This window comes from Oncorhynchus masou, chromosome 16 (genome assembly GCF_036934945.1).
Source record: "Oncorhynchus masou masou isolate Uvic2021 chromosome 16, UVic_Omas_1.1, whole genome shotgun sequence".
NCBI classification, from domain to species: domain Eukaryota; kingdom Metazoa; phylum Chordata; class Actinopteri; order Salmoniformes; family Salmonidae; genus Oncorhynchus; species Oncorhynchus masou.
In genome coordinates this window covers 27,726,483-27,751,743 of record NC_088227.1, presented here as the reverse complement: position 1 = coordinate 27,751,743, position 25,261 = coordinate 27,726,483, and the positions used below count along the sequence as shown (strand labels likewise).

General features: G+C 43.7%; 1 protein-coding gene across 2 annotated transcripts in view; it reads left to right on the top strand.

The window, feature by feature from the left end:
- The window catches only part of fndc1 (fibronectin type III domain containing 1), a 79,997-nt gene continuing 54,736 nt past the window's right edge, over positions 1-25,261 (top strand). The window contains exons 1-4 of one of the 2 annotated variants that reach the window (XM_064991379.1): positions 1-90; positions 20,545-20,739; positions 21,192-21,278; positions 22,916-22,984. In XM_064991379.1, the coding sequence (XP_064847451.1) occupies positions 27-90; positions 20,545-20,739; positions 21,192-21,278; positions 22,916-22,984 (415 nt within the window). In that variant the 5' untranslated portion in view covers positions 1-26. The remainder of the gene's footprint in view (positions 91-20,544; positions 20,740-21,191; positions 21,279-22,915; positions 22,985-25,261) is intronic. The other variant, XM_064991380.1, reaches the window with a different exon arrangement.

Here is a 25,261-nt window from a genome sequence, read left to right as displayed (position 1 = left end):
CATAGGACTAGCGCACTATCCTCACTATGGCATCCACCGCAGCACGGACTCTCTTACTGCTTTTCGTTACCTTCTGTGCATCGATTCAAGGTAACATCACCCATTTTCTTTTTTTGGTCAGAACAGATGCATGCATGGTTTCAATTTTTTCTCACTTAGTGAAGTGGCACTTTATTGATCGATTTTATGGCTGGGATTGGTGGAGTTGGACTATAGCCCAATCAATAATCAAATGGTCATTGGATTACCCCCTCATTATAGTATATCCAGTTCCCAATTATTTTTGTTGATTTGTTTTATATTATAGACTATGTCAAGACACCAATAGCTTCTTATTAAGCTGCTACCACATGGTCCATAAATTATAATGACCACATTGCATTGCAGGAGAAAGTGAATTCAATTGTGATGTTCTTTCTTTTGGATTACTTTGATGAAAACACACGCTATGGTTCTGGTGTGTGTGTGTGTGTGTGTGTGTGTGTGTGTGTGTGTGTGTGTGTGTGTGTGTGTGTGTGTGTGTGTGTGTGTGTGTGTGTGTGTGTGTGTGTGTGTGTGTGTGTGTGTGTGTGTGTGTGTGAGAGAGAGAGAGAGATAATAATCTTAACAAATCTTCTGGTTTGTGTTTCATTAACAAATTATGCAAAAGATTAGGGAAAATATGTTATTTTGGGCACTTATTCTGAAAACAAAAATGCGTAACAGTTTGCAGATGGGGAAAAACATACCAGTCGAAGTGAACAATAATGATGAATTTGGACCTTGAAACTGTCTTTCATCGTTTCTGGTCTGGAAGGAAAATGTGATGTCTTGTGAGCGCAGCAGTCGTGAAATATGTTCTTACCTCATAGGCACACACAGAAGTAGCTTTGCTCTATAATAAAAATAAGATGACAAATATTCGATCATGATTCAAATCAATCACAACCAACCGAAAATATGAAGAAAAAAAGGTTTTGATCTCTGAAGGGATGCTACGGTGCCAAAGCAGGGATCCAACTTGGCACCGGTAGCAGCTCCATGATGGCCCGGCTTTCAACTCTGACAATACCACAGAGAGAGGGGGGAGGAGGAGATGGTTGACTTTCTCACAACGTTTCTGTCAATTTTGCCCCTGCTGCATCTTGGTGTCACTAGCATCCACTTATTATCCTGTCCACTGGTCTTGTTGCGCGCTGTGAAACCCAGCTTCTATACGTTAGAGCTTAAGCTCCCAAACACCCCTCTCACTGAGCTTAAAGCAGAACAGGTGTTGCTCAGGTTCTTTTGTTACGAGGGGATAGGAGAATAGGTCAACACACAGTTCTTAAATTCACTGTGGATATCTACTCCGATTTCAGAGCACTCTTGTCGGAGTGTGCCAGATTGAAGAATAACTGATGATTTTACGAACAATCAACACCCTTTGAATATGATCGGTGTCAGTAAACGTTGGCCAAAAAAACTTTATTAAATTGTTACCAGCAGAACATTTCTCAGTCACTAGATAACAGGAAAACAGCCTAACCAGCTCTGCTAGGGTGAGTAAAATGATCAGAGTGAGGTGTTCTCTCATTTGTGTCTGGAAGTAGCTAGCAAGCTAGCCAACGTTAGCTAGTTAGCTCAGGTGCTTGACTGCCGTTGAGACCAGAACGCTTGGATCAACCCTCCTCCTCGGCCAGAGCGTCCAGTGTGGCTCTGAACGCAAGGGGTGCGAAATGCTCTGAATTTATGAACGGACAATCTGAGCTCTGAATTAACGAACACCCAGAGAGCACTCTGAGGGCATTCTGGCACTCCAGAGTGAATTTACGAACACACCCATAGTATTAGGAATTAGAATACTAATACTATATTTTTGAAGGATCTATATGGTTATACTGCTGACTAACTGGAATGATGAACATCAGGGTGGACAGAGGCATATCCATCTGAAAAGACCTAACTTCCCTTGAGCACACCTCCTAACAATCACTCTAGTCATCAGAAGGGCTATTCAATTTGACAGATAAGTGGAAAATATGCTAACAATATGTGAGACCAATTTTAAGCAAAATCATTTAGCAGACTGAAAGATTATCCATCATTTTGAACTTCCAGACAGGAAGTTCCCCCTGGGCAGGTTGGGGGGGGGGGGGCAGATGCAGGTTACAGTTCACTGCTTCACTGGGTTCTCATCATCATATTAGCCCAGTGAAGTGTAAAATGGAGATAGCACCTTTAAGAGACTGCAATGATCCACAGACAGCACAGATGTTTTAGACACTCCTACAGAGCAGGGTTTGTGAAATCGATTTGGAGCCACACTCACACTTGCTGTGAGAGGACCTGCTTCCCACCAGAGGAAAGAAAAGGTCTGAGTGAAGAAAATACAAAAGGCTTGAGTTTTGGAGAAGAGCATCTGGCTAATCTCTGTTGAGCTGACTTAGCTGCCAGCCTGCCACGTTATAATAACCCTCTCTTCTCCCTTGCCCTTTTCCCCTCCTCTCTCCATCTCTACATATCTTTTCATATCTTTCCATCACTCTTTAAATTCTTCTCTCTGTCTCACTTTCTTATTTCAAATTCCCATCTCTATCTCTCTCTCTCTATATATCTCTCTCTATATATCTCTCTCTATATATATATATATATATATATATATATCTCTCTATATATATATATATATCTCTCTTTATATATATATATATATATCTCTATATATATCTCTCTCTATATATATATATATATCTCTTATATATATATATATATATATATATATATATATATATCTATATATATCTCTCTCTATATATATATCTCTCTCTATATATATATATATCTCTCTCTCTATATCTCTCTCTCTCTATATATATATCTCTCTCTCTATATATATATCTCTCTCTCTATATATATCTCTCTCTCTATATATATATATATATATATCTCTCTTTATATATATATATATATATCTCTATATATATCTCTCTCTATATATATATATATCTCTCTTATATATATATATATATATATCTATATATATCTCTCTCTATATATATATCTCTCTCTATATATATATATATCTCTCTCTCTATATCTCTCTCTCTCTATATATATCTCTCTCTCTCTATATATATATCTCTCTCTCTATATATATCTCTCTCTCTCTATATATATCTCTCTCTATATCTCTCTCTCTCTCTCTCTCTCTCTCTCTCTCTCTCTCTCTCTGTGATTGTTTGTTGTGGCTTTGTTCTTCTCTTGGCTACTGCTTCTCCAAATAAATGAATGACATAAAATCAACTACCTCCATCAAAACATGCAACTAGTTATCTAATGAAAAGGTATTTATATCAATCGTTACACAAAGGTCCAATAAATACTAACTACAGCTATTAATATACCCTAACCTGGTTAACAGTCTTTTATACACTATATATACAAAAGCATGTGGACACCCGTTCAAATTAGTGGAGTTGGCTATTTCAGCCACAGGTGTATCAAATCTAGTACACAGTCATTCAGCCTCCAAAGACAAACAGGGACTTTCAACATGGCAACATCATAGGATATCACCTTTCCAACAAGTCAGTCCATAAAATGTCTGCCCTGGTAGAGCTGCCCCGGTCAACTGTAAGCAGTTATTGTGAGGTAGAAACATCTAGGAGCAACAACGGAAGTGGTAGGCCACACAAGCTCACAGACCATCTGAAAGATGAACAAATCTGGTTTTGGTGGATGCCAGGAGAATGCTACCTTCGCCAATGCATAAACTGTAAAGTTTGGTGGAGGAGGAATAATGGTCTGGGACAGTTTTTCACAGTTCGGGTTAGGCCCCTTAGTTCCAGTGAAGGGAAATGTTAACACTACAGCATATAATGAAATGCTAGACAATTCTGTGCTTCCAACTTTGTTACAACAGTTTGGGTAAGGCCCTTTCCTGTTTCAGCATGACAATGCCCCCATGCACAAAGCGATGTCCATACAGAAATGGTTTGTCGAGATCGGTGTGGAAGAACTGCACAGAGCCCTGACCTCAACCCCATCGAACACTTTTTGGGATGAATTGGAACGCTGACTGTGAGCCAGGCCTAATCACTAAACATCAGAGACCAACCTCACTAATTCTCTTGTGGCTGAATGGAAGAAATTCCCCACAGCAATGTTCCTACATCTAGTGGAAAGCCTTCCCAGAAGAGATAAGGCTGTTATAGCAGCAATGTTCCAACATCTAGTGGAAAGCCTTCCCAGAAGAGATAAGGCTGTTATAGCAGCAATGTTCCAACATCTAGTGGAAAGCCTTCCCAGAAGAGTGGAGGCTGTTATAGCAGCAATGTTCCAACATCTAGTGGAAAGCCTTCCCAGAAGAGTGGAGGCTGTTATAGCAGCAATGTTCCAACATCTAGTGGAAAGCCTTCCCAGAAGAGTGGAGGCTGTTATAGCAGCAATGTTCCAACATCTAGTGGAAAGTCTTCCCAGAAGAGTGGAGGCTGTTATAGCAGCAATGTTCCAACATCTAGTGGAAAGCCTTCCCAGAAGAGATGAGGCTGTCATAGCAGCAATATTCCAACATCTAGTGGAAAGCCTTCCCAGAAGAGTGGAGGCTTTTATAGCAGCAATGTAACAACATCTAGTGGAAAGCTTTCCCAGAAGAGATGAGGCTGTTATAGCAGCAATGTTCCAACATCTAGTGGAAAGCCTTCCCCCGAAGAGATGAGGCTGCTATAGCAGCAATGTTCCAACATCTAGTGGAAAGCCTTCCCAGAAGAGTGGAGGCTGTTATAGCAGCAATGTTCCAACATCTAGTGGAAAGTCTTCCCAGAAGAGTGGAGGCTGTTATAGCAGCAATGTTCCAACATCTAGTGGAAAGCCTTCCCAGAAGAGTGGAGGCTGTTATAGCAGCAATATTCCAACATCTAGTGGAAAGCCTTCCCAGAAGAGTGGAGACTGTTATAGCTGCAATGTACCAACATCTAGTGGAAAGCCTTCCCAGAAGAGTGGAGGCTGTTATAGCAGCAATGTTCCAACATCTAGTGGAAAGCCTTCCCAGAAGAGTGGAGGCTGTTATAGCAGCAATGTACCAACATCTAGTGGAAAGTCTTCCCAGAAGAGTGGAGGCTGTTATAGCAGCAATGTTCCAACATCTAGTGGAAAGCCTTCCCAGAAGAGTGGAGGCTGTTATAGCAGCAATGTTCCAACATCTAGTGGAAAGCCTTCCCAGAAGAGTGGAGGCTGTTATAGCAGCAATGTTCCAACATCTAGTGGAAAGCCTTCACAGAAGAGTGGAGGCTGTTACAGCAGCAATGTTCCAACATCTAGTGGAAAGCCTTCCCAGAAGAGATGAGGCTGTCATAGCAGCAATATTCCAACATCTAGTGGAAAGCCTTCCCAGAAGAGATGAGGCTGTTATAGCAGCAATGTACCAACATCTAGTGGAAAGCCTTCCCAGAAGAGATGAGGCTGTCATAGCAGCAATATTCCAACATCTACTGGAAAGCCTTCCCAGAAGAGATGAGGCTGTTATAGCAGCAATGTTCCAACATCTAGTGGAAAGCCTTCCCAGAAGAGTGGAGGCTTTTATAGCAGCAATGTTCCAACATCTAGTGGAAAGCCTTCCCAGAAGAGTGGAGGCTGTTACAGCAGCAATGTTCCAACATCTAGTGGAAAGCCTTCCCAGAAGAGTGGAGGCTGTTATAGCAGCAATGTTCCAACATCTAGTGGAAAGCCTTCCCAGAGGAGTGGAGGCTGTTTTAGCAGCAATATTCCAACATCTAGTGGAAAGTCTTCCCAGAAGAGTGGAGGCTGTTATAGCAGCAATGTTCCAACATCTAGTGGAAAGCCTTCCCAGAAGAGATGAGGCTGTCATAGCAGCAATATTCCAACATCTAGTGGAAAGCCTTCCCAGAAGAGTGGAGGCTTTTATAGCAGCAATGTAACAACATCTAGTGGAAAGCTTTCCCAGAAGAGATGAGGCTGTTATAGCAGCAATGTTCCAACATCTAGTGGAAAGCCTTCCCCCGAAGAGATGAGGCTGCTATAGCAGCAATGTTCCAACATCTAGTGGAAAGCCTTCCCAGAAGAGTGGAGGCTGTTATAGCAGCAATGTTCCAACATCTAGTGGAAAGTCTTCCCAGAAGAGTGGAGGCTGTTATAGCAGCAATGTTCCAACATCTAGTGGAAAGCCTTCCCAGAAGAGTGGAGGCTGTTATAGCAGCAATGTTCCAACATCTAGTGGAAAGTCTTCCCAGAAGAGTGGAGGCTGTTATAGCAGCAATGTTCCAACATCTAGTGGAAAGCCTTCCCAGAAGAGTGGAGGCTGTTATAGCAGCAATGTTCCAACATCTAGTGGAAAGCCTTCCCAGAAGAGTGGAGGCTGTTATAGCAGCAATGTACCAACATCTAGTGGAAAGTCTTCCCAGAAGAGTGGAGGCTGTTATAGCAGCAATGTTCCAACATCTAGTGGAAAGCCTTCCCAGAAGAGTGGAGGCTGTTCTGGCAGCAATGTTCCAACATCTAGTGGAAAGCCTTCCCAGAAGAGTGGAGGCCGTTATAGCAGCAATGTTCCAACATCTAGTGGAAAGCCTTCCCAGAAGAGTGGAGGCTGTTACAGCAGCAATGTTCCAACATCTAGTGGAAAGCCTTCCCAGACGAGTGGAGGCTGTTATAGCAGCAATGTTCCAACATCTAGTGGAAAGCCTTCCCAGAAGAGATGAGGCTGTTATAGCAGCAATATTCCAACATCTAGTGGAAAGCCTTCCCAGAAGAGTGGAGGCTTTTATAGCAGCAATGTACCAACATCTAGTGGAAAGCCTTCCCAGAAGAGTGGAGGCTGTTATAGCAGCAACGGGGAGACCAACTCCATATTAATGAATGAGATGTTCTACTAGCAGGTGATTTTAGAATGAGATGTTCTACTGGCAGGTGATTTTAGAATGAGATGTTCTACTTGCAGGTGATTTTAGAATGAGATGTTCTACTAGCAGGCGATTTTAGAATGAGATGTTCTACTAGCAGGTGATTTTAGAATGAGATGTTCTACTAGCAGGTGATTTTAGAATGAGATGTTCTACTAGCAGGTGATTTTAGAATGAGATGTTCTACTAGCAGGCGATTTTAGAATGAGATGTTCTACTAGCAGGTGATTTTAGAATGAGATGTTCTACTAGCAGGCGATTTTAGAATGAGATGTTCCACTAGCAGGCGATTTTAGAATGAGATGTTCTACTAGCAGGTGATTTTAGAATGAGATGTTCTACTTGCAGGTGATTTTAGAATGAGATGTTCTACTAGCAGGCGATTTTAGAATGAGATGTTCTACTAGCAGGTGATTTTAGAATGAGATGTTCTACTAGCAGGCGATTTTAGAATGAGATGTTCTACTAGCAGGTGATTTTAGAATGAGATGTTCTCCTTGCAGGTGTCCACATACTTCTGGTCATGTAGTGTATGTCTGGACCATGTGTTGATGCTATAATTATAGTACGCATCATAAAAGGTGAGTCAACATATTATCACAGCATGGGCTTTATTCTTTCTTCCTAAAGTGGTTTGACCAAAGCTGACCAATGCAGAAAGAATGTCACTCAAGAGCATGAATATCCAGAAACAAAAGGCATATTTGACCTTTTTCCATTTGAACTGAGAGCTGAACTATATTCCTCTATGTGCCCCGCTACCTCTCCTTTGTCCTTGCCCTCAATCTCTTACTTGGTCCATTCTTGCAAACAGCAACTCAGAGGTTACCTCTTTTATGCATGAATAAGGACTGATTGGTGATTGAACAGGTGCGCAAAGGCAGTTTGCACACATGCGGAAGAGGTTCACATTAATGGGAGTCATTTATATTAGACGTGTCCAAATGTTGAACATTGTGTTTGTCATGACTGTTTTGCAAAAATGTGCTTAGCATTTGCATTGTGTGTGAAAGCAATGAGAAATTACTTACAGTTTTGCAAAAAATAATGCTGTTGTGCTCATTAGGTTCTGATGGAGATCATGGACCCCAGTTTCATTAAAAGTATCTTGGAAAAACTGTAGCACATAGAGCACTTAATAAAAGCACAAAAGTCTACAATCCCAAAAGCCTACAATCCCCAAAAGTCTACAATCCCCAAAAGCCTACAATCCCCAAAAGTCTACAATCCCCAAAAGTCTACAATCCCCAAAAGTCTACAATCCCCAAAAGCCTACAATCCCCAAAAGTCTACAATCCCCAAAAGCCTACAATCCCCAAAAGTCTACAATCCCCAAAAGCCTACAATCCCCAAAAGCCTACAATCCCCAAAAGCCTACAATCCCCAAAAGCCTACAATGTCCAAAAGAGAGAGAGAGAGAGGCAGAATATTTTCCAGCGTGTCATGTGCGAGTGTGTAGAGAGAGTGTGTTTGTAGATAGTGTGTGTATAGAGAGAGTGTGTGTAGAGAGAGAGTATAGAGTGTGTGTAGAGAGAGTGTGTGGAGAGAGTGTGTATGGAGAGAGTGTGTGTAGAGAGAGTGTATAGAGAGAGTGTGTGCATAGAGTGTGTGTATAGTGTGTGTAGAGAGTGTGTGTGTGTGTAGAGTGTAGGTAGAGAGTGTGTGTAGGTAGAGAGTTTGTGTAGAGAGAGTTTGTGTAGAGAGAGTGTGTGTAGAGAGAGAGTGTTTATAGTGTGTGTAGAGAGAGTGTGTGCAAAAGCGTGTATTGAGTGTGTAGAAAGAGTATGTGTGTAGAGAGAGTGTGTGTAGAGATTGTGTAGAGAGTGTGTGTAGTGAGAGAGTTTGTGTAGAGTGAGTGTGTATAGTGTGTGTAGAGACTGTGTTTGTTGAAAGAGTGTGTATTAAGTGTGTAGAGAGAGTGTGTGTGTGTGTTGAGAGTGTGTGTAGAAAGAGTGTGTTTAGAAAGTGTGTGTAGAGAGAATGTATGTAGAGAGAGTGTGTGTGTAGAGTGTGTTTATAGTGTGTGTAGAGAGAGTGTGTAGAGCGTGTTTATAGAGAGTGGTAGAGTGTGTGTGTGTAGAGTGTGTTTATAGTGTGTGTAGAGAGAGTATGTGTGTAGAGAGAGTATGTGTGTGTAGAGAGAGTGTATGTGTAGTGTGTTTATAGTGTGTGTAGAGACAGTGTGTGTCTAGAGAGAGTGTGTGTCTAGAGAGAGTGTGTATCAAGTGTGTGTAGATAGTGTGTGTGTGTAGAGAGTGTATGTATTGAGTGTGGGTAGAGAGAGTGTGTGTATAGAGAGTGTGTGTAGAGAGAGTGTGTGAATAGAGAGTGTGTGTATCGAGTGTGTGTGTAGAGAGTGTGTGTATCAAGTGTGTGTAGATAGTGTGTGTGGGTAGAGAGTGTATGTATCGAGTGTGGGTAGAGAGAGTGTGTGTATAGAGAGTGTGTGTAGAGCGAGTGTGTGTATCGAGTGTGTGTAGAGAGTGTGTGTGTCTAGAGAGTGTGTGTATCGAGTGTGGGTAGAGAGAGTGTGTGTGTGTAGAGAGTTTGTGTTTAGAGTGTGTATAGAGAGTGTGTTTATAGAGTGTGTGTAGAGAGAGTGTGTGTGTAGAGAGAGTGTATGTGAAGAGAGTGTGTGTGTAGAGAGAGTGTGTGTATTGAGTGTGTGTGTGTGTGTGTGTGTAGAGAGTGTGTGTGTGTGTAGAGAGTGTGTGTTTAGAGTGTGTATAGAGAGTGTGTGTGGAGAGAGTGTGTATTTCGAGTGTGTGTAGAGAGAGTGTGCGTAGCGGGAGTGTGTGTGGAGAGAGTGTGTAGAAAGTGTGTTTGTAGAGAGAGTATATGTAGAGAGTGTGTGAATCGAGTGTGTGCAAAGAGAGTGTGTGTGTAGAGAGAGAGTGTGTAGAGAGTGTGTGTGTCTAGAGAGAGTGTGTATGGAGAGCGTGTGTATCGAGTGTGTGTGTGTATCAAGTGTGTGTAGATAGTGTGTGTGTGTGTAGAGAGTGTATGTATCGAGTGTCTGTAGAGAGAGTGTGTTTGTAATGTGTGTAGATAGAGTGTGTGTAGAGAGAGTGTGTGTGTGTGTTGAGAGTGTGTGTAGAAAGAGTGTGTTTAGAAAGTGTGTGTAGAGAGAATGTATGTAGAGAGAGTGTGTGTGTAGAGTGTGTTTATAGTGTGTGTAGAGAGAGTGTGTAGAGCGTGTGTTTATAGAGAGTGTGGTAAAGAGAGTGTGTGTGTGTAGAGTGTGTTTATAGTGTGTGTAGAGAGAGTGTGTGTGTAGAGAGAGTATGTGTGTGTAGAGAGAGTGTATGTGTAGTGTGCTTATAGTGTGTGTAGAGAGAGTGTGTGTGTAGAGAGAGTGTGTATCAAGTGTGTGTAGATAGTGTGTGTGTAGAGAGTGTGTGTAGAGAGAGTGTGTGAATTAAGAGTGTGTGTATCGAGTGTGTGTGTGTAGAGAGTGTGTGTATCAAGTGTGTGTAGATAGTGCGTGTGTGTAGAGAGTGTATGTATCGAGTGTGGGTAGAGAGAGTGTGTGTATAGAGAGTGTGTGTAGAGAGAGTGTGTGTAGAGAGTGTGTGTGTCTAGAGAGTGTGTGTATCGAGTGTGGGTAGAGAGAGTGTGTGTGTGTAGAGAGTTTGTGTTTAGAGTGTGTATAGAGAGTGTGTTTATAGAGTGTGTGTAGAGAGAGTGTCTGTAGAGAGAGTGTGTAGAGAGTGTGTTTATAGTGTGTGTAGATAGAGTGTGTGTAGAGAGAGTGTGTGTGTAGAGAGAGTGTATGTGAAGAGAGTGTGTGCGTAGAGAGAGTGTGTGTATCGAGTGTGTGTGTGTAGAGAGTGTGTGTATTGAGTGTGTGTAGAGAGTGTGTGTGTGTGTGTGTAGAGAGTGTGTGTTTAGAGTGTGTGTTTCGAGTGTGTGTAGAGAAAGTGTGTGTAGCGGGAGTGTGTGTAGAGAGAGTGTGAAAGAAAGTGTGTTTGTAGAGAGAGTATATGTAGAGAGTGTGTGAATCGAGTGTGTGCAAAGAGAGTGTGTGTGTAGAGAGAGAGTGTGTAGAGAGTGTGTGTGTCTAGAGAGAGTGTGTATGGAGAGCGTGTGTATCGAGTGTGTGTGTGTAGAGAGTGTGTGTATCAAGTGTGTGTAGATAGTGTGTGTGTGTAGAGAGTGTATGTATCGAGTGTCTGTAGACAGAGTGTGTGTAGAGAGAGTGTGTTTGTAATGTGTGTAGATAGAGTGTGTGTAGAGAGAGTGTGTGTATCGAGTGTGTGTAGAGAGTGTGTGTGTCTAGAGAGTGTGTGTATCGAGTGTGGGTAGAGAGAGTGTGTGTGTATAGAGAGTTTGTGTTTAGAGTGTGTATAGAGAGTGTGTTTATAGAGTGTGTGTAGAGAGAGTGTCTGTAGAGAGAGTGTGTAGAGAGTGTGTTTATAGTGTGTGTAGATAGTGTGTGTAGAGAGAGTGTGTGTGTAGAGAGAGTGTATGTGAAGAGAGTGTGTGCGTAGAGAGAGTGTGTGTATCGAGTGTGTGTGTGTAGAGAGTGTGTGTAGAGAGTGTGTGTGTGTGTGTGTAGAGAGTGTGTGTTTAGAGTGTGTATAGAGAGTGTGTGTGGAGAGAGTGTGTGTTTCGAGTGTGTGTAGAGAAAGTGTGTGTAGCGGGAGTGTGTGTAGAGAGAGTGTGAAAGAAAGTGTGTTTGTAGAGAGAGTATATGTAGAGAGTGTGTGAATCGAGTGTGTGCAAAGAGAGTGTGTGTGTAGAGAGAGAGTGTGTAGAGAGTGTGTGTGTCTAGAGAGAGTGTGTATGGAGAGCGTGTGTATCGAGTGTGTGTGTGTAGAGAGTGTGTGTATCAAGTGTGTGTAGATAGTGTGTGTGTGTAGAGAGTGTATGTATCGAGTGTCTGTAGACAGAGTGTGTGTAGAGAGAGTGTGTTTGTAATGTGTGTAGATAGAGTGTGTGTAGAGAGAGTGTGTGTATCGAGTGTGTGTAGAGAGTGTGTGTGTCTAGAGAGTGTGTGTATCGAGTGTGGGTAGAGAGAGTGTGTGTGTATAGAGTGTCTGTAGAGAGAGTGTGTGTAGAGAGTGTGTTTATAGTGTGTGTAGATAGAGTGTGTGTAGAGAGAGTGTGTGTAGATAGAGTGTGTGCATCGAGTGTGTGTGTGTAGGGAGAGTGTGTGTAGAGAGAGTGTGTATAGAGTGTGTGTGTAGAGTGTGTTTATAGAGAGTGTGTGTAGAGAGAGTGTGTGTGTGTGTGTGTGTAGAGAGAGTGTGTAGAGAGTGTGTGCAAAGAGAGTGGGTGTGTGTAGAGAGAGTGTGTGTAGAGAGAGTGTGTAGAGAGTGCGTGTGTGTAGAGAGTGTGTTTATAGAGAGTGTGTGTAGAGAATGTGTTTATAGAAAGTGTGTTCTAGAGAGTGTGTAGAGAGTGTGTGTGTAGAGAGAGTGTGTGTAGAAGGAGTGTGTGTGGAGAGAATGTGTAGAAAGTGTGTAGAGAGTGTGTAGAGAGAGTGTGTAGAGAGTGTGTGTGTGTGGGGAGAGCGTGTATAGAGATTGTGAAGAGAGTTTGTAGAGAGAGTGTGTTTATCGTGAGAGTGTGTGTAGAGAGTGTGTTTATAGAGAATTTGTGTAGAGAGAGTGTGTGTAGTGTGACGACCCTCCCACTCTGTCTGCCGTATTCTGTCTTTGTTCTTGTTTCCTTATTAGGATGCCGGTGGGCGCAGTTGGGAGGGTGTCAGCTACATGGGAAACACCTGGGCCAGGTGTCTCCCAGGATAAATAGACCTCTTCCACATTCATGGAGGAGACTCTCTCCATGAAGACACCTTTATAGATTTTGTTGTGTTTCTTGGTGGTTTTTTGGTTGTTTGCTTTAGCATCTTTCAACACCCTGCATTATCACCTCCATGCCTGCAAAACACTCACTTACACTACTAATTACTGATTACACACACCATTGTATATTATACTTATTTACTTATTTAATAAATATATATATTTTGTTACTCCTTATTTCCACGTTGTCTCCCTTTTGTTACGGGCTTTGAGTCGGTTCGTGACAGTAGAGAGAGTGCGTGTGTAGAGAGAGTGTGTAGAGAATGTGTTTATAGAGAATGTGTGTGGAGAGAGTGTTGGTGTAGAGAAAGTGTGTGAGAATGTGTTTATAGAGAGTGTGTGTAGAGAGTGTGTGTGTGTGTGTGGAGAGAGTGTGTGTGTAGTGAGAGTGTTGGTGTAGAGAGAATGTGTAGAGAGTGTGTTTATAGACAGTGTGTAGAGAGTGTGTTTATAGAGAGTGTGTGTAGAGAGTGTGTGTGGAGGGAGTGTGTAGAAAGTGTGTTTGTAGAGAGAGTGTGTGTAGAGAGAGTGTGTGTATCGAGTCTGTGCAAAGAGTGTGTGGGTAGAGAGAGTGTGTAGAGAGTGTGTGTGTGTAGAGAGAGAGAGTGTGTAGAGAGTGTGTTTGTGTAGAGAGAGTGTGTAGAGAGAGTGTGTGTAGAGAGAGTGTGTGTAGAGAGAGTGTGTGTAGAGAGAGTGTGTGTAGAGAGAGTTTGTGTAGAGAGAGTGTGTGTAGAGAGAGTGTGTGTATCGAGTCTGTGCAAATAGTGTGTGGGTAGAGAGAGTGTGTAGAGAGAGTGTGTAGAGAGAGTGTGTAGAGAGTGTGTTTGTGTAGAGAGAGTGTGTAGAGAGAGTGTGTGTAGAGAGAGTGTGTGTGTAGAGAGAGTTTGTGTAGAGAGAGTATGTGTATCGAGTGTGTCTAGAGAGAGTGCTTGTGTAATGAGAGTGTGTGTATCGAGTGTATGTAGAGAGTGTGTGTGTGTAGAGAGTGTATGCATCGAGTGTGTGTAGAGAGAGTGTGTGTGTAGAGAGTGTGTGTAGAGAGAGTGTGTGTAGAGAGAGTGTGTAGAGAGTGTGTGTGTGTAGAGTGTGTGTGCATCAAGTGTGTGTAGAGAGTGTGTGTGTAGAGAGTGTGTGTAGAGAGAGTGTGTGCATCGAGTGTGTTTATCGAGTGTGTGTGTATCGAGTGTGTGTAGAGAGTGTGTGTGTATAGAGAGTGTGTGTATTGAGTGTGTGCAAAGTGAGAGTGTGTGTAGAGAGAGAGTGTGTAGAGAGAGTGTGTAGAGAGTGTGTGTGTAGGGAGTGTGTTTGTAGAGAGAGTGTGTAGAGAGAGTGTGTGTGTAGGGAGAGTGTGTAGAGTGTGTTTATTGTGAGTGTGTATAGAGATTGTGTAGAGAGTGTCAGTGTAGAGAGTGTGTCAGTGTAGAGAGTGTATCAGTGTAGAGAGTGTATCAGTGTAGAGAGTGTATCAGTGTAGAGAGTGTGTCAGTGTAGAGAGTGTCAGTGTAGAGAGTGTGTCAGTGTAGAGAGTGTGTCAGTGTAGAGAGTGTATCAGTGTAGAGAGAGTGTGTGTAGAGAGTGTGTCAGTGTAGAGAGTGTGTCAGTGTATAGAGTGTGTCAGTGTAGAGAGTGTGCCAGTGTAGAGAGTGTGCCAGTGTAGAGAGCGTGCCAGTGTAGAGAGAGTGTGTGTAGAAAGTGTGTGTCAGTGTAGAGAGTGTGTCAGTGTAGAGAGTGTGTCAGTGTAGAGAGTGTGCCAGTGTAGAGAGAGTGTGTGTAGAGAGTGTGTCAGTGTAGAGAGTGTGTCAGTGTAGAGAGTGTGTCAGTGTAGAGAGAGTGTGCCAGTGTAGAGAGTGTGTCAGTGTAGAGAGAGTGTGTCAGTGTAGAGAGAGTGTGTGTAGAGAGTGTGTCAGTGTAGAGAGAGTGTGTGTAGAGAGTGTGTCAGTGTAGAGATAGTGTGTGTAGAGAGTGTGTCAGTGTAGAGATAGTGTGTGTAGAGAGTGTGTCAGTGTAGAGAAGTGTGTGTAGAGAGAGTGTGTGTAGAGATAGTGTGTGTAGAGAGTGTGTCAGTGTAGAGAGTGTGCCAGTGTAGAGAGTGTGTCAGTGAAGAGAGAGTGTGTGTAGAGTGTGTCAGTGAAGAGAGAGTGTCAGTGTAGAGAGTGTGTCAGTGAAGAGAGAGTGTCAGTGTAGAGAGTGTGTCAGTGAAGAGAGAGTGTGTGTAGAGAGAGTGTGTGTAGAGTGTGTCAGTGAAGAGAGAGTGTCAGTGTAGAGAGAGTGTGTGTAGAGAGTGTGTCAGTGTAGAGAGTGTGTCAGTGTAGAGAGTGTGTCAGTGTAGAGAGTGTGTCAGTGTAGAGAGTGTGTCAGTGTAGAGAGTGTGTCAGTTTAGAGTGTGTCAGTGTAGAGAGTGCCAGTGTATAGAGTGTGTCAGTGTAGAGAGTGTGCCAGTGTAGAGAGTGTGCCAGTGTAGAGAGAGTGTGTGTAGAGAGTGTGTCAGTGTAGAGAGTGTGTCAGTGTAGAGAGAGTGTGTGTAGAGAGTGTGTCAGTGTAGAGAGAGTGTGTGTAGAGAGAGTGTGTTTATAGTGTGTTTATAGAGAGTGTGTGTAGAGAGAGTGTGTTTATAGTGTGTGTAGATAGAGTGTGTGTAGAGAGAGTGCGTGTGAAGAGAGTGTGCCAGTGTAGAGTTTGTGTGTGTAGAGAGAGTGTGTTTATAGTGTGTTTATAGAGAGTGTGTGTAGAGAGAGTGTGTTTATAGTGTGTGTAGATAGAGTGTGTGTAGAGAGAGTGCGTGTGAAGAGACTGTGTGTGTAGAGAGTGTGTGTAGAGAGTGTGTGTAGAGAGTGTGTGTATCGAGTGTGTGTAGAGAGTGTGTGTAGAGAGTGTGTGTGTATAGAGAGTGTGTGTATCGAGTGTGTGTATCGAGTGTGTGTATCGAGTGTGTGTGTGTATCGAGTGTGTGTATCAAGTGTGTGCAAAGAGAGTGTGTGCAAAGAGAGTGTGTGTGTGTGGAGAGAGAGTGTGTAGAGAGAGTGTGTAGAGAGTGTGTTTGTAGAGAGAGTGTGTAGAGATTGTGAAGAGAGTGTGTGTAGAGATTGTGTGTAGAGTGTGTTTTTAGTGACAGTGTGTATAGAGATTGTGTAGAGAGTGTGTAGAGAGAGTGTGTGTGTAGAGGGAGTGTTTTTAGAGAGAGTGTGTGTATAGAGTGTTTGTAGAGAATGTGTTTATATTGTGTCAGTGTAGAGAGTGTGTCAGTGTAGAGAGTGTGTCAGTGTAGAGAGTGTGTCAGTGTAGAGAGTGTGACAAGTGTAGAGAGTGTGTCAGTGTTGAGATAGTGTCAGTGTTGAGAGTGTATCAGTGTAGAGTGTGTATCAGTGTAGAGAGTGTGTCAGTGTAGAGATAGTGTCAGTGTAGAGATAGTGTCAGTGTAGAGAGTGTATCAGTGTAGAGTGTGTATCAGTGTAGAGAGTGTGTCAGTGTAGAGATAGTGTCAGTGTAGAGAGTGTATCAGTGTAGAGAGTGTGTCAGTGTAGAGAGTGTGTCAGTGTAGAGAGTGTGTCAGTGTTGAGAGTGTATCAGTGTAGAGTGTGTGTCAGTGTAGAGAGTGTGTCAGTGTAGAGAGTGCGTCAGTGTAGAGAGTGTGTCAGTGTAGAGAGTGTGTCAGTGTAGAGATAGTGTCAGTTTAGAGAGTGTGTCAGTGTAGAGAGTGTGTCAGTCTATAGAGTGTGTCAGTGTAGAAAGTGTGTGTGTAGATCGAGTGTGAATTAAACCACAGGATTAGCTGGTTGGTAGTGGATCAATCTGATCAGACAAGCCCTGATACTGCAGCAGGCAGCATTGTGGTGTTTCCATCTCCTACCCTGTGCTGGTTACAAAGATATTTATAACTCACCCAAGATAGTTCATCTGTGTCGTTTACAGTTGGAGCAAATGAAGCATAGTGGGCAGAACAAGCAAGGAGGTGGGCAGAGCCAAACATGAGCTCACAAGATCCTATTGGCACGTTGTAGCATGTATTTGCATATTTCCGTTAGGGAACGACGACTCTGTGAAGTGCGCGTGTGCTCATACTCAATTTGACCTTGCACTCCTTCTAAACAACTGCGTTTTTTTTAACCTTTTGCAAAGCGTCAACTCTATAAAACTTAGTGCACTGTGTTCGTAACAGAATCTAGTTTTGGGAACAGAGAAATCTATTGAGTTTAGATGTTTCAACGATGAGACAATTAGCATAGTGTCAGCCCAGTTTCCATCCTCTCCCACTACCCCTGACTGGACTTCCTCTCAGTACCACATCTCTTCCTATATATGACATTTTCCTGAGTCAGACAAGTTGTTTTCAGACAGGTGTGAAGTTTCACATGTACTTTTTCAAGTGTTTTTCCCTCGTGTGAAAAGCAAAGCCCCACATCTGGTCTCCTACCCAGGGACCAACCTGCTCAGCTTCAGAGGCAAACCAACAGTGTGATGCAGGATGCTATCTTTCTGTAATAAATGTGCCAAAACTAGCAACGGGATAAAAGCCAGTGAATGCAAAGGCCAGGGTAACATAACCAAAGGTAGGGAAAATTGCAGGAAAGAGAGAGTCGTTTTATTTTGTCGTAAAAAAAAATTACTAAAAGATTTTGTCGTTGCATCCATTGACAATTCATTTGCATTTAAAAATGATTTCCTTGCAATATTTAGTTTTGTTATCAAGACTTTGGGGTTTATGTTTTGCTATCAATATCATTATTTCTTTTGCAGTATTAAGAATGTTGTTCTGAACTTCAGAGGTTTTGCTTGATATTAATGGCATGAACAACTCACCTCTTAGAGGATTGCACCACATAATAACACTATGACTCTATTAAAGGTGTTTAAAGCAGCAATCCTTCATTGGATCGTTAACATTAATTGTGTTCCCCGCCCCTGTTCCGGTACACAGCTGAGAGATGGGCTGGGGAACTGTAACCACTCTCAAATCCACTGACTACGCTATGGATGCAATGACTGACCATCCACAATATCAAAATCATAGTTTTCATGTTTTTAGACTATATAGTGTTTGTTTACATTTATTTTGTTTACAAACATTAGAGTAAATGTGGAGTTTTCTTACATGTGAAACTGCGAATTAAATGTTCACTTTCAAGTGTTGGTGGAATTGCAAGTTCACATGTGAAAAACAATCTAAATGATCTAAAAATTATAATTTGCAGTGTCGTATGTTGTATGTTCACATGTAAATAAAGTTGACATTTGAAAAATAATCACACAAATGTTTTTCAGATATTTTCAGATTTTTGCAAATTATTGTTGTTAAATTGCAAGTTCATATGTGAAAATCAATCACATGAAAAAAATATATTTTGCAGGATCACATGCAAGAAAACTCCACATGTGAAAATATCACTTTCACATGTGGAGTTTTCTTGCATGTGATCCTGCAAAATAGATTTTTTCATGTGATTGATTTTCACATGTGAACTTGCAATTCCACATGTGAAAGTAGGATTTTTTGTATCATACTCTTTCTCTCTTACTTACACAAACGCACACACACACACGCACACGCACACGCGCGCACGCACACACACACACATGCGCGCGCGCGCACGCACGCACAGATTTGTCCCCAGTTCGTCATGACGTCCCGATACGGAAGGTGTGCAAACAGTTCAATGTCCCCATTGGGCCAGCAAAACAAGAACAGACACACACACACACACTCTCTCTCTGTCTCTCTCTCTCTCTCTCTCTCTCTCTAACACACACACACACACATATGCAGTCTCCAGTAAAGATGTGTATGAAAGATTAGGTTCTGTGTCCCCGAGCTAGGCGCCAGAGCAGTTGTATCATAAGTAAGCAGTAAGCAGTAGGCAGTAAGAGGTAATCAGTAATCAGTAGGCAGTAAGAGGTAAGCAGTAGGCAGTAAGAGGTAAGCAGTAGGCAGTAATCAGTAATCAGTAGGCAGTAAGAGGTAAGCAGTAGGCAGTAATCAGTAATCAGTAGGCAGTAAGAGGTAAGCAGTAGGCAGTAAGAGGTAAGCAGTAGGCAGTAATCAGTAATCAGTAGGCAGTAAGAGGTAAGCAGTAGGCAGTAATCAGTAATCAGTAGGCAGTAAGAGGTAAGCAGTAGGCAGTAATCAGTAATCAGTAGGCAGTAAGCAGTAAGCAGTAGGCAGTAATCAGTAATCAGTAGGCAGTAGGCAGTAAGCAGTAAGCAGTAGGCAGTAGGCAGTAGGCAGTAGGCAGTAGGCAGTAGGCAGTAATCAGTAATCAGTAATCAGTAGGCAGTAAGCAGTAGGCAGTAGGCAGTAGGCAGTAGGCAGTAGGCAGTAATCAGTAATCAGTAGGCAGTAAGCAGTAAGCAGTAGGCAGTAGGCAGTAGGCAGTAGGCAGTAGGCAGTAATCAGTAATCAGTAGGCAGTAGGCAGTAGGCAATAGGCAGTAGGCAGTAGGCAGTAGGCAGTAGGCAGTAATCAGTAATCAGTAGGCAGTAGGCAGTAGGCAGTAGGCAGTAAGCAGTAGGCAGTAAGTAGTAGGCAGTAAGCAGTAAGCAGTAAGCAGTAAGCAGTAAGCAGGCATCGTGATGAGAAGGGCTTTCAGCACAAAGTAAACCTCTAGAAGAAGTCAGAGACCACAGATCTGTCCTATAAAGAGCTGGGAGAGCCTGCCTACATGCAGCATCAATGACAGGAGTTACTCCTGGCTCCCACAAACGAAACTGTTTGGGAACATGAAACATTGAGTTCCACCTGGAAACAGTTAGCCGGGAAAATTCTACCTGGGTGGACACCTGTAAACTAGGAAACTAGGAAACTCCTGTGTTAATGAACATGATATACAGCAGATGAAGGAAGCCATCCTGAAGACTGTGGGAGAGGTTGTACTCTGATCCTGAGCATCAGATGGGGTTCCTTAGACAGCTCAAGAAATATTTACTGTGTCCATGATTCCTGTGCATCCATTTGACTATGTGTAATAAACTCCAGTAAGAATCTACTGGAGTTGCAATATCCGTGCAAACAGCAGTCTGTTTCATCAACAGCAGTCTGTTTCATCAACAGCAGTCTGTTTCAACAACAGCAGTCTGTTTCATCAACAGCAGTCTGTTTCAACAACAGCAGTCTGTTTCATCAACAGCAGTCTGTTTCATCAACAGCAGTCTGTTTCAACAACAGCAGTCTGTTTCATCAACAGCAGTCTGTTTCATCAACAGCAGTCTGTTTCATCAACAGCAGTCTGTTTCAACAACAGCAGTCTGTTTCATCAACAGCAGTCTGTTTCATCAACAGCAGTCTGTTTCATCAACAGCAGTCTGTTTCATCAATAGCAGTCTGTTTCAACAACAACAGTCTGTTTCAACAACAGCAGTCTTACTGGCATTGTTTGTGATCATGATGAATTCAGTTATGTTTTCTTTATGAGTATATAAATGAGATTGTTTTCTATGCTGAATCATTATGAACTACACCCTCACACACTCCTTTCCAAGGACTCCAGTGCCTATCTGTCTGTTGACCAGGGTTGGACTGGGACTTTTATATCGATGTTGCAATCCTTCACTAAATGCTTTATTCCATTTACTGGGCCTGATGTTGGACATGGAGCGTGTTATGCTGTCATCTCAATAACGATTGCATTTTCAACACTATCAGAAGGAAGTAAACGCAAATGTTTTCTTTCCACTCTGCTTTTTCCTGTCCTGTTTAATTTGAGCATACTGGTACGTATTTGCTTTGTTTTGTTTGGATAAATGCAGTCAATAAGAAGACAGAAAAATAACCCTTCCTCGTCTTGTTTTCATGTCATTGACCAGTTGAGCCCCTACTCCTCCTCCTTTTTAATATTTACCAACATTGAGTATTTTCTTCCGTGCGTGCGTAGCCGAAAAGCCCCTGCGGCCGCGGAACGTGAAGCTGACGTCAGTGGACAAGGGCCTGAGGGTGAGCTGGGAACCTCCCAACGAGCTGGACGGTCGCCCGGTGGACCGCTACACCATCAGCTACGGAAAGTCCATGAGAACACTGCGCTTCATCAAGGTGGACAAGGACAGACGCTCCGAGGTACTGGAGGATGTAGGTAAGACATTGAACAAAAGAGAGAGAGAGAGAGAGAGAGAGAGAGAGAAATAAAGTGGGACTGAAGGAGAGTGGGAGAAATAAAATGAGAGAAAGTGAGGGAGAGTAAGAAGGAATGTTAGGGGGTGAGCATGACAGGACTGGTGGTGGAAGAAAGAGAGGGAGTGAGAGAAAGAGGAATGAGGGAGAGAAAAAGAGAGGGAGGGAGGGAGAGAGAGAAAGAGAGAGAGTGAGAGAAAGAGGAATGAGGGAGAGAAAAAGAGAGAGGGAGGGAGGAAGAGAGAGAGAGAAAGAGAGAGAGTGAGAGAAAGAGGGATGGAGGGAGAGAAAGAAAGAGAGAGAGAGAGGGATAGAGGTAGAGCAAGAGAGAGGAGAGAAAGAAAGAGAGAGTGAGGGAAAGAGGGATGAGGGAGAGAGAGAGAGGATTGGCCTAAACTGCAGAGTGTGTTTCAGAGCCCGGAGTTCTGCACTTTCTGAAGATGAGTGCCGAGAATGAGGAGGGGATCAGCAAACCTGTCTACAGAGCAGAGACGCCAGGAGGTGAGGGGGGGGGCAGCCTGGGGACCGGTACATCTTCAATAGGAGGGGCCAGGGCCCTCAAACCAAAGCCTTTAGTGTGGCCGTGCCTCGTGGCACAAGTAAGCACATCTACTGTGTGTGTGTGTGCGTGCGTGTGTGTGTGTTCTACTGTTAACCAGAAGGTCAGAGATGTGTTTCAACACACGTTGTTAATGTGCACTTTACACTAGCAGTGCTTTTAAACAGTCACAACATACCCCGACTAAAACATGGCAGCCCCAGACTGTAGTTATTGGAGGTTTTTAGGGCATTTAGGACCAAAACCCAACTGAAGGCCTGATGTTTTCCAACAGTATGAAATCAGTTCACCCGCCCTTTGTCACATTTCCATTTTCCTCTGAGCTTGGAGCTTGGCATCACAGGGCTACACTTCATCAGCAGCCCAAGCCTGGGGCCAGCCCTTGTTTTCCACATCTAAACCTATCCTCGGTCCAATAACCCAAACCCATGTGTTGTGGTCACTGACTCTGTGTGTGTCTGTCTGTCTCTGTGTGTGTGTGTGTGTGTGTGTGTGTGTGTGTGTGTGTGTGTGCGTGTGCGTGTGCGCGCGCGTGTGTGTGTGTGTGTGTGTGTGTGTGTGTGTGTGTGTGTGTGTGTGTGTGTGTGTGTGTGTGTGTGTGTGTGTGTGTGTGTGTGTGTGTGTGTGTGTGTGGAGGGACTGGGAGTGTATGAGATGATTTGCTCCTTGCAGATCAATCTGTTCCCACTACATGCTAGCAGCATTAGTCATCGTAAATAACACCACGTTGCTTCTTCATCATTAATGTGTTTGTACAGACCTCTGTTATAGCAACAGGTCCACAATATGAGTTATGGATGGAGAGAGAGAGAGAGAGAGAGAGAGAGAGAGAGAGAGAGAGAGAGAGAGAGAGAGAAGGAAGGGGAGGAGTAGAGAGGTGCAATGGTGGAGAAGGGAAGAGGGAGAGAGAGAGATGAAGAAAAAGGGGGAGGAGAGGTACAACCTGATTGAAATGTTAGAACAGTGACGTCATACTGCTTTCAGTACTAATAGTTGATTTGTTATGATAAAAAAAGATACTGAACACCACCTGTGTGTTTTGTCTTTTTACCTGTGTGAAGTCTGCAGTACTTACTTGTTCAATGTTGACCCTGTGGTTTACCTGTGTGAAGTCTGCAGTACTTACTTGTTCAATGTTGACCCTGTGGTTTACCTGTGTGAAGTCTGCAGTACTTACTTGTTCAATGTTGACCCTGTGGTTTACCTGTGTGAAGTCTGCAGTACTTACTTGTTCAATGTTGACCCTGTGGTTTACCTGTGTGAAGTCTGCAGTACTTACTTGTTCAATGTTGACCCTGTGGTTTACCTGTGTGAAGTCTGCAGTACTTACTTGTTCAATGTTGACCCTGTGGTTTACCTGTGTGAAGTCTGCAGTACTTACTTGTTCAATGTTGACCCTGTGGTTTACCTGTGTGAAGTCTGCAGTACTTACTTGTTCAATGTTGACCCTGTGGTTTACCTGTGTGAAGTCTGCAGTACTTACTTGTTCAATGTTGACCCTGTGGTTTACCTGTGTGAAGTCTGCAGTACTTACTTGTTCAATGTTGACCCTGTGGTTTACCTGTGTGTGATTACCCAGGTGGTGAATGGGTCAAACTGGACGGCTTTGCAGTGGTGGGCGGGGCACCTGTCAACACATCCTCTCCAGGTAACATAGAACGTGACTCCAGTGTACTCAAACTAGTCTATATTTACACCAACGTGGATATTGTTCATGTGCATGTCAGTTTTGGAACTAGAAGTGAAATTATCCTTAGAAGTCCCATTACACAGGCAAATGTAAAATTGCAGCTGTCATCGAAAAGGTAAAAAGAGCTCCATTCTCTAATTTGATAATTAATCCTAATGTTATGACTCTGGTAGCCAGGGAAACATAGCCCAGTCCCCTCTCTTCTCCCTCTGCTCTGAGTCGATGGGGCGGGTCTATCTAACTGAACCACTGGTATGTCTGGCCTGGTCCGTAACACCTCGGATCCCTTCCACAAAAGACAGAAGCTAATATCTGGCAGTCAGATGGTTGTTGAGTTGTCTTTAGTCTTTTGGAACTCTTGTGAGGGTTTATTGTAATTTTTTATTGTTTATTTCCCTTTTTTTATTGTTTACTTCACTTGCTTTGTCAATGTAAACATATGTTTTCCATGCCAATAAAGCCCCTAAATTGAAATTGAAATTGAGAGAGAGAGAGGGTTAGGGGCGAGAGAGGAGGAAGAGAGAGAGGGTGAGGAGCGAGAGAGAGGGAGAGAGAGAGGGTGAGGGGCGAGAGAGATGGACAGAGAGAGAGAGAGAGAGAGAGAGAGAGAGAGAGAGAGAGAGAGAGAGAGGGTTAGGGGCGAGAGAGAGGAAGAGAGAGAGGGTGAGGGGCAAGAGAGAGGGAGAGAGAGAGGGTGAGGGGCGAGAGAGAGAGAGTGAGGGGCTAGGGAGAGAGAGAGAGAGAGAGAGAGAGAAAGAGAGAGAGAGGGTGAGGGGCTAGAGAGAGAGAGGGGGGTGAGTGGCAAGAGAGAGAGGGAGGGTTAGGGGTGAGAGAGAGGGAGGGAGAGAGAGGGTTAGGGGTGAGAGAGAGGGAGAGAGAGACGGGGTGAGGGGCGAGAGAGAGAGAGGGAGAGAGAGAGAGAGAGATAGAAAGGCTAGGGAGAGGGAGAGAGAGAGGGTGAGGGGCTAGAGAGAGAGGGGGGGTGGCAAGAGAGAGAGAGGGTGAGGGACTAGAGAGAGAGAGAGAGAGGGTGAGGGACTAGAGACAGAGAGAGAGAGAGAGAGAGAGAGAGAGGGTGAGGGACTAGAGAGAGAGAGAGAGGGTGAGGGACTAGAGAGAGAGAGAGAGAGGGTGAGGGACTAGAGAGAGAGCAAGGGTGAGGGACTAGAGAGAGAGAGAGAGGGTGAGGGACTAGAGACAGAGAGAGAGAGAGAGAGAGAGAGGGGGGGTTAGGGACTAGAGAGAGAGAGAGAGAGAGAGAGGGTGAGGGACTAGAGAGAAAGAGAGAGAGAGAGGGTGAGGGACTAGAGAGAGAGAGAGAGAGAGAGAGGGGGGGTGAGGGACTAGAGAGAGAGAGAGAGGGGGAGGGACTAGAGAGAGAGAGAGAGAGGGGTGAGGGACTAGAGAGAGAGAGAGAGAGAGAGGTGAGGGACTAGAGAGAGAGAGGGGGTGAGGGACTAGAGAGAGAGAGAGAGAGGGTGAGGGACTAGAGAGAGAGAGAGAGAGAGGGTGAGGGACTAGAGAGAGAGAGAGAGAGGGGTGAGGGACTAGAGAGAGAGAGAGAGAGAGAATATGAAGAAGAAAAAACAAGAGAAATAGAAGAAATGGCAGTTGATTGAAACCAAATGGAACACCTCAGTCTGCCCTCTGCAGGAGCTCCCTCTCTCTCTCTCTATCTCTCTCTCTCCTTCTCTCTCTCTCTCACACTCTCTCCTTCAACTTCTCTCTCTCTCTATCTCTCTCTCCTTCTCCTTCTCTCTCTCTCTCACACTCTCTCCTTCTCTCTCTCTCACACTCTCTCCTTCTCCTTCTCTCTCTCTCTCTCTCTCTATCTCTCTCTCTCCTTCTCCTTCTCTCTCTCTCTCACACTCTCTCCTTCTCCTTCTCTCTCTCTCTCTCTCTCACTCTCTCCTTCTCCTTCTCTCTCTCTTGCTTTTTCTCTCACACTCTCTCCTCTCTCTCTTGCTTTTTCTCTCACACTCTCCTTCTCTCTCTCTTGCGTTTTCTCTCACACTCTCTCCTTCTCTCTCTCTTGCTTTTTCTCTCACACTCTCTGCTCTCTCTCTCTCTCTCTCGCTCTCTCTCCCCCTCTCTCTCTCTCTCTCTCTCTCTGAATTTGAATTTGAGTGATAAACAGAGAGAGAGAGAGGGAGAGAGGGAGCGAGGAGTCTCAAAGTAATTGAAGAATCCATAGACTCTTACCACTTCTGGGAAAATAGGAAAACACAAAACAAA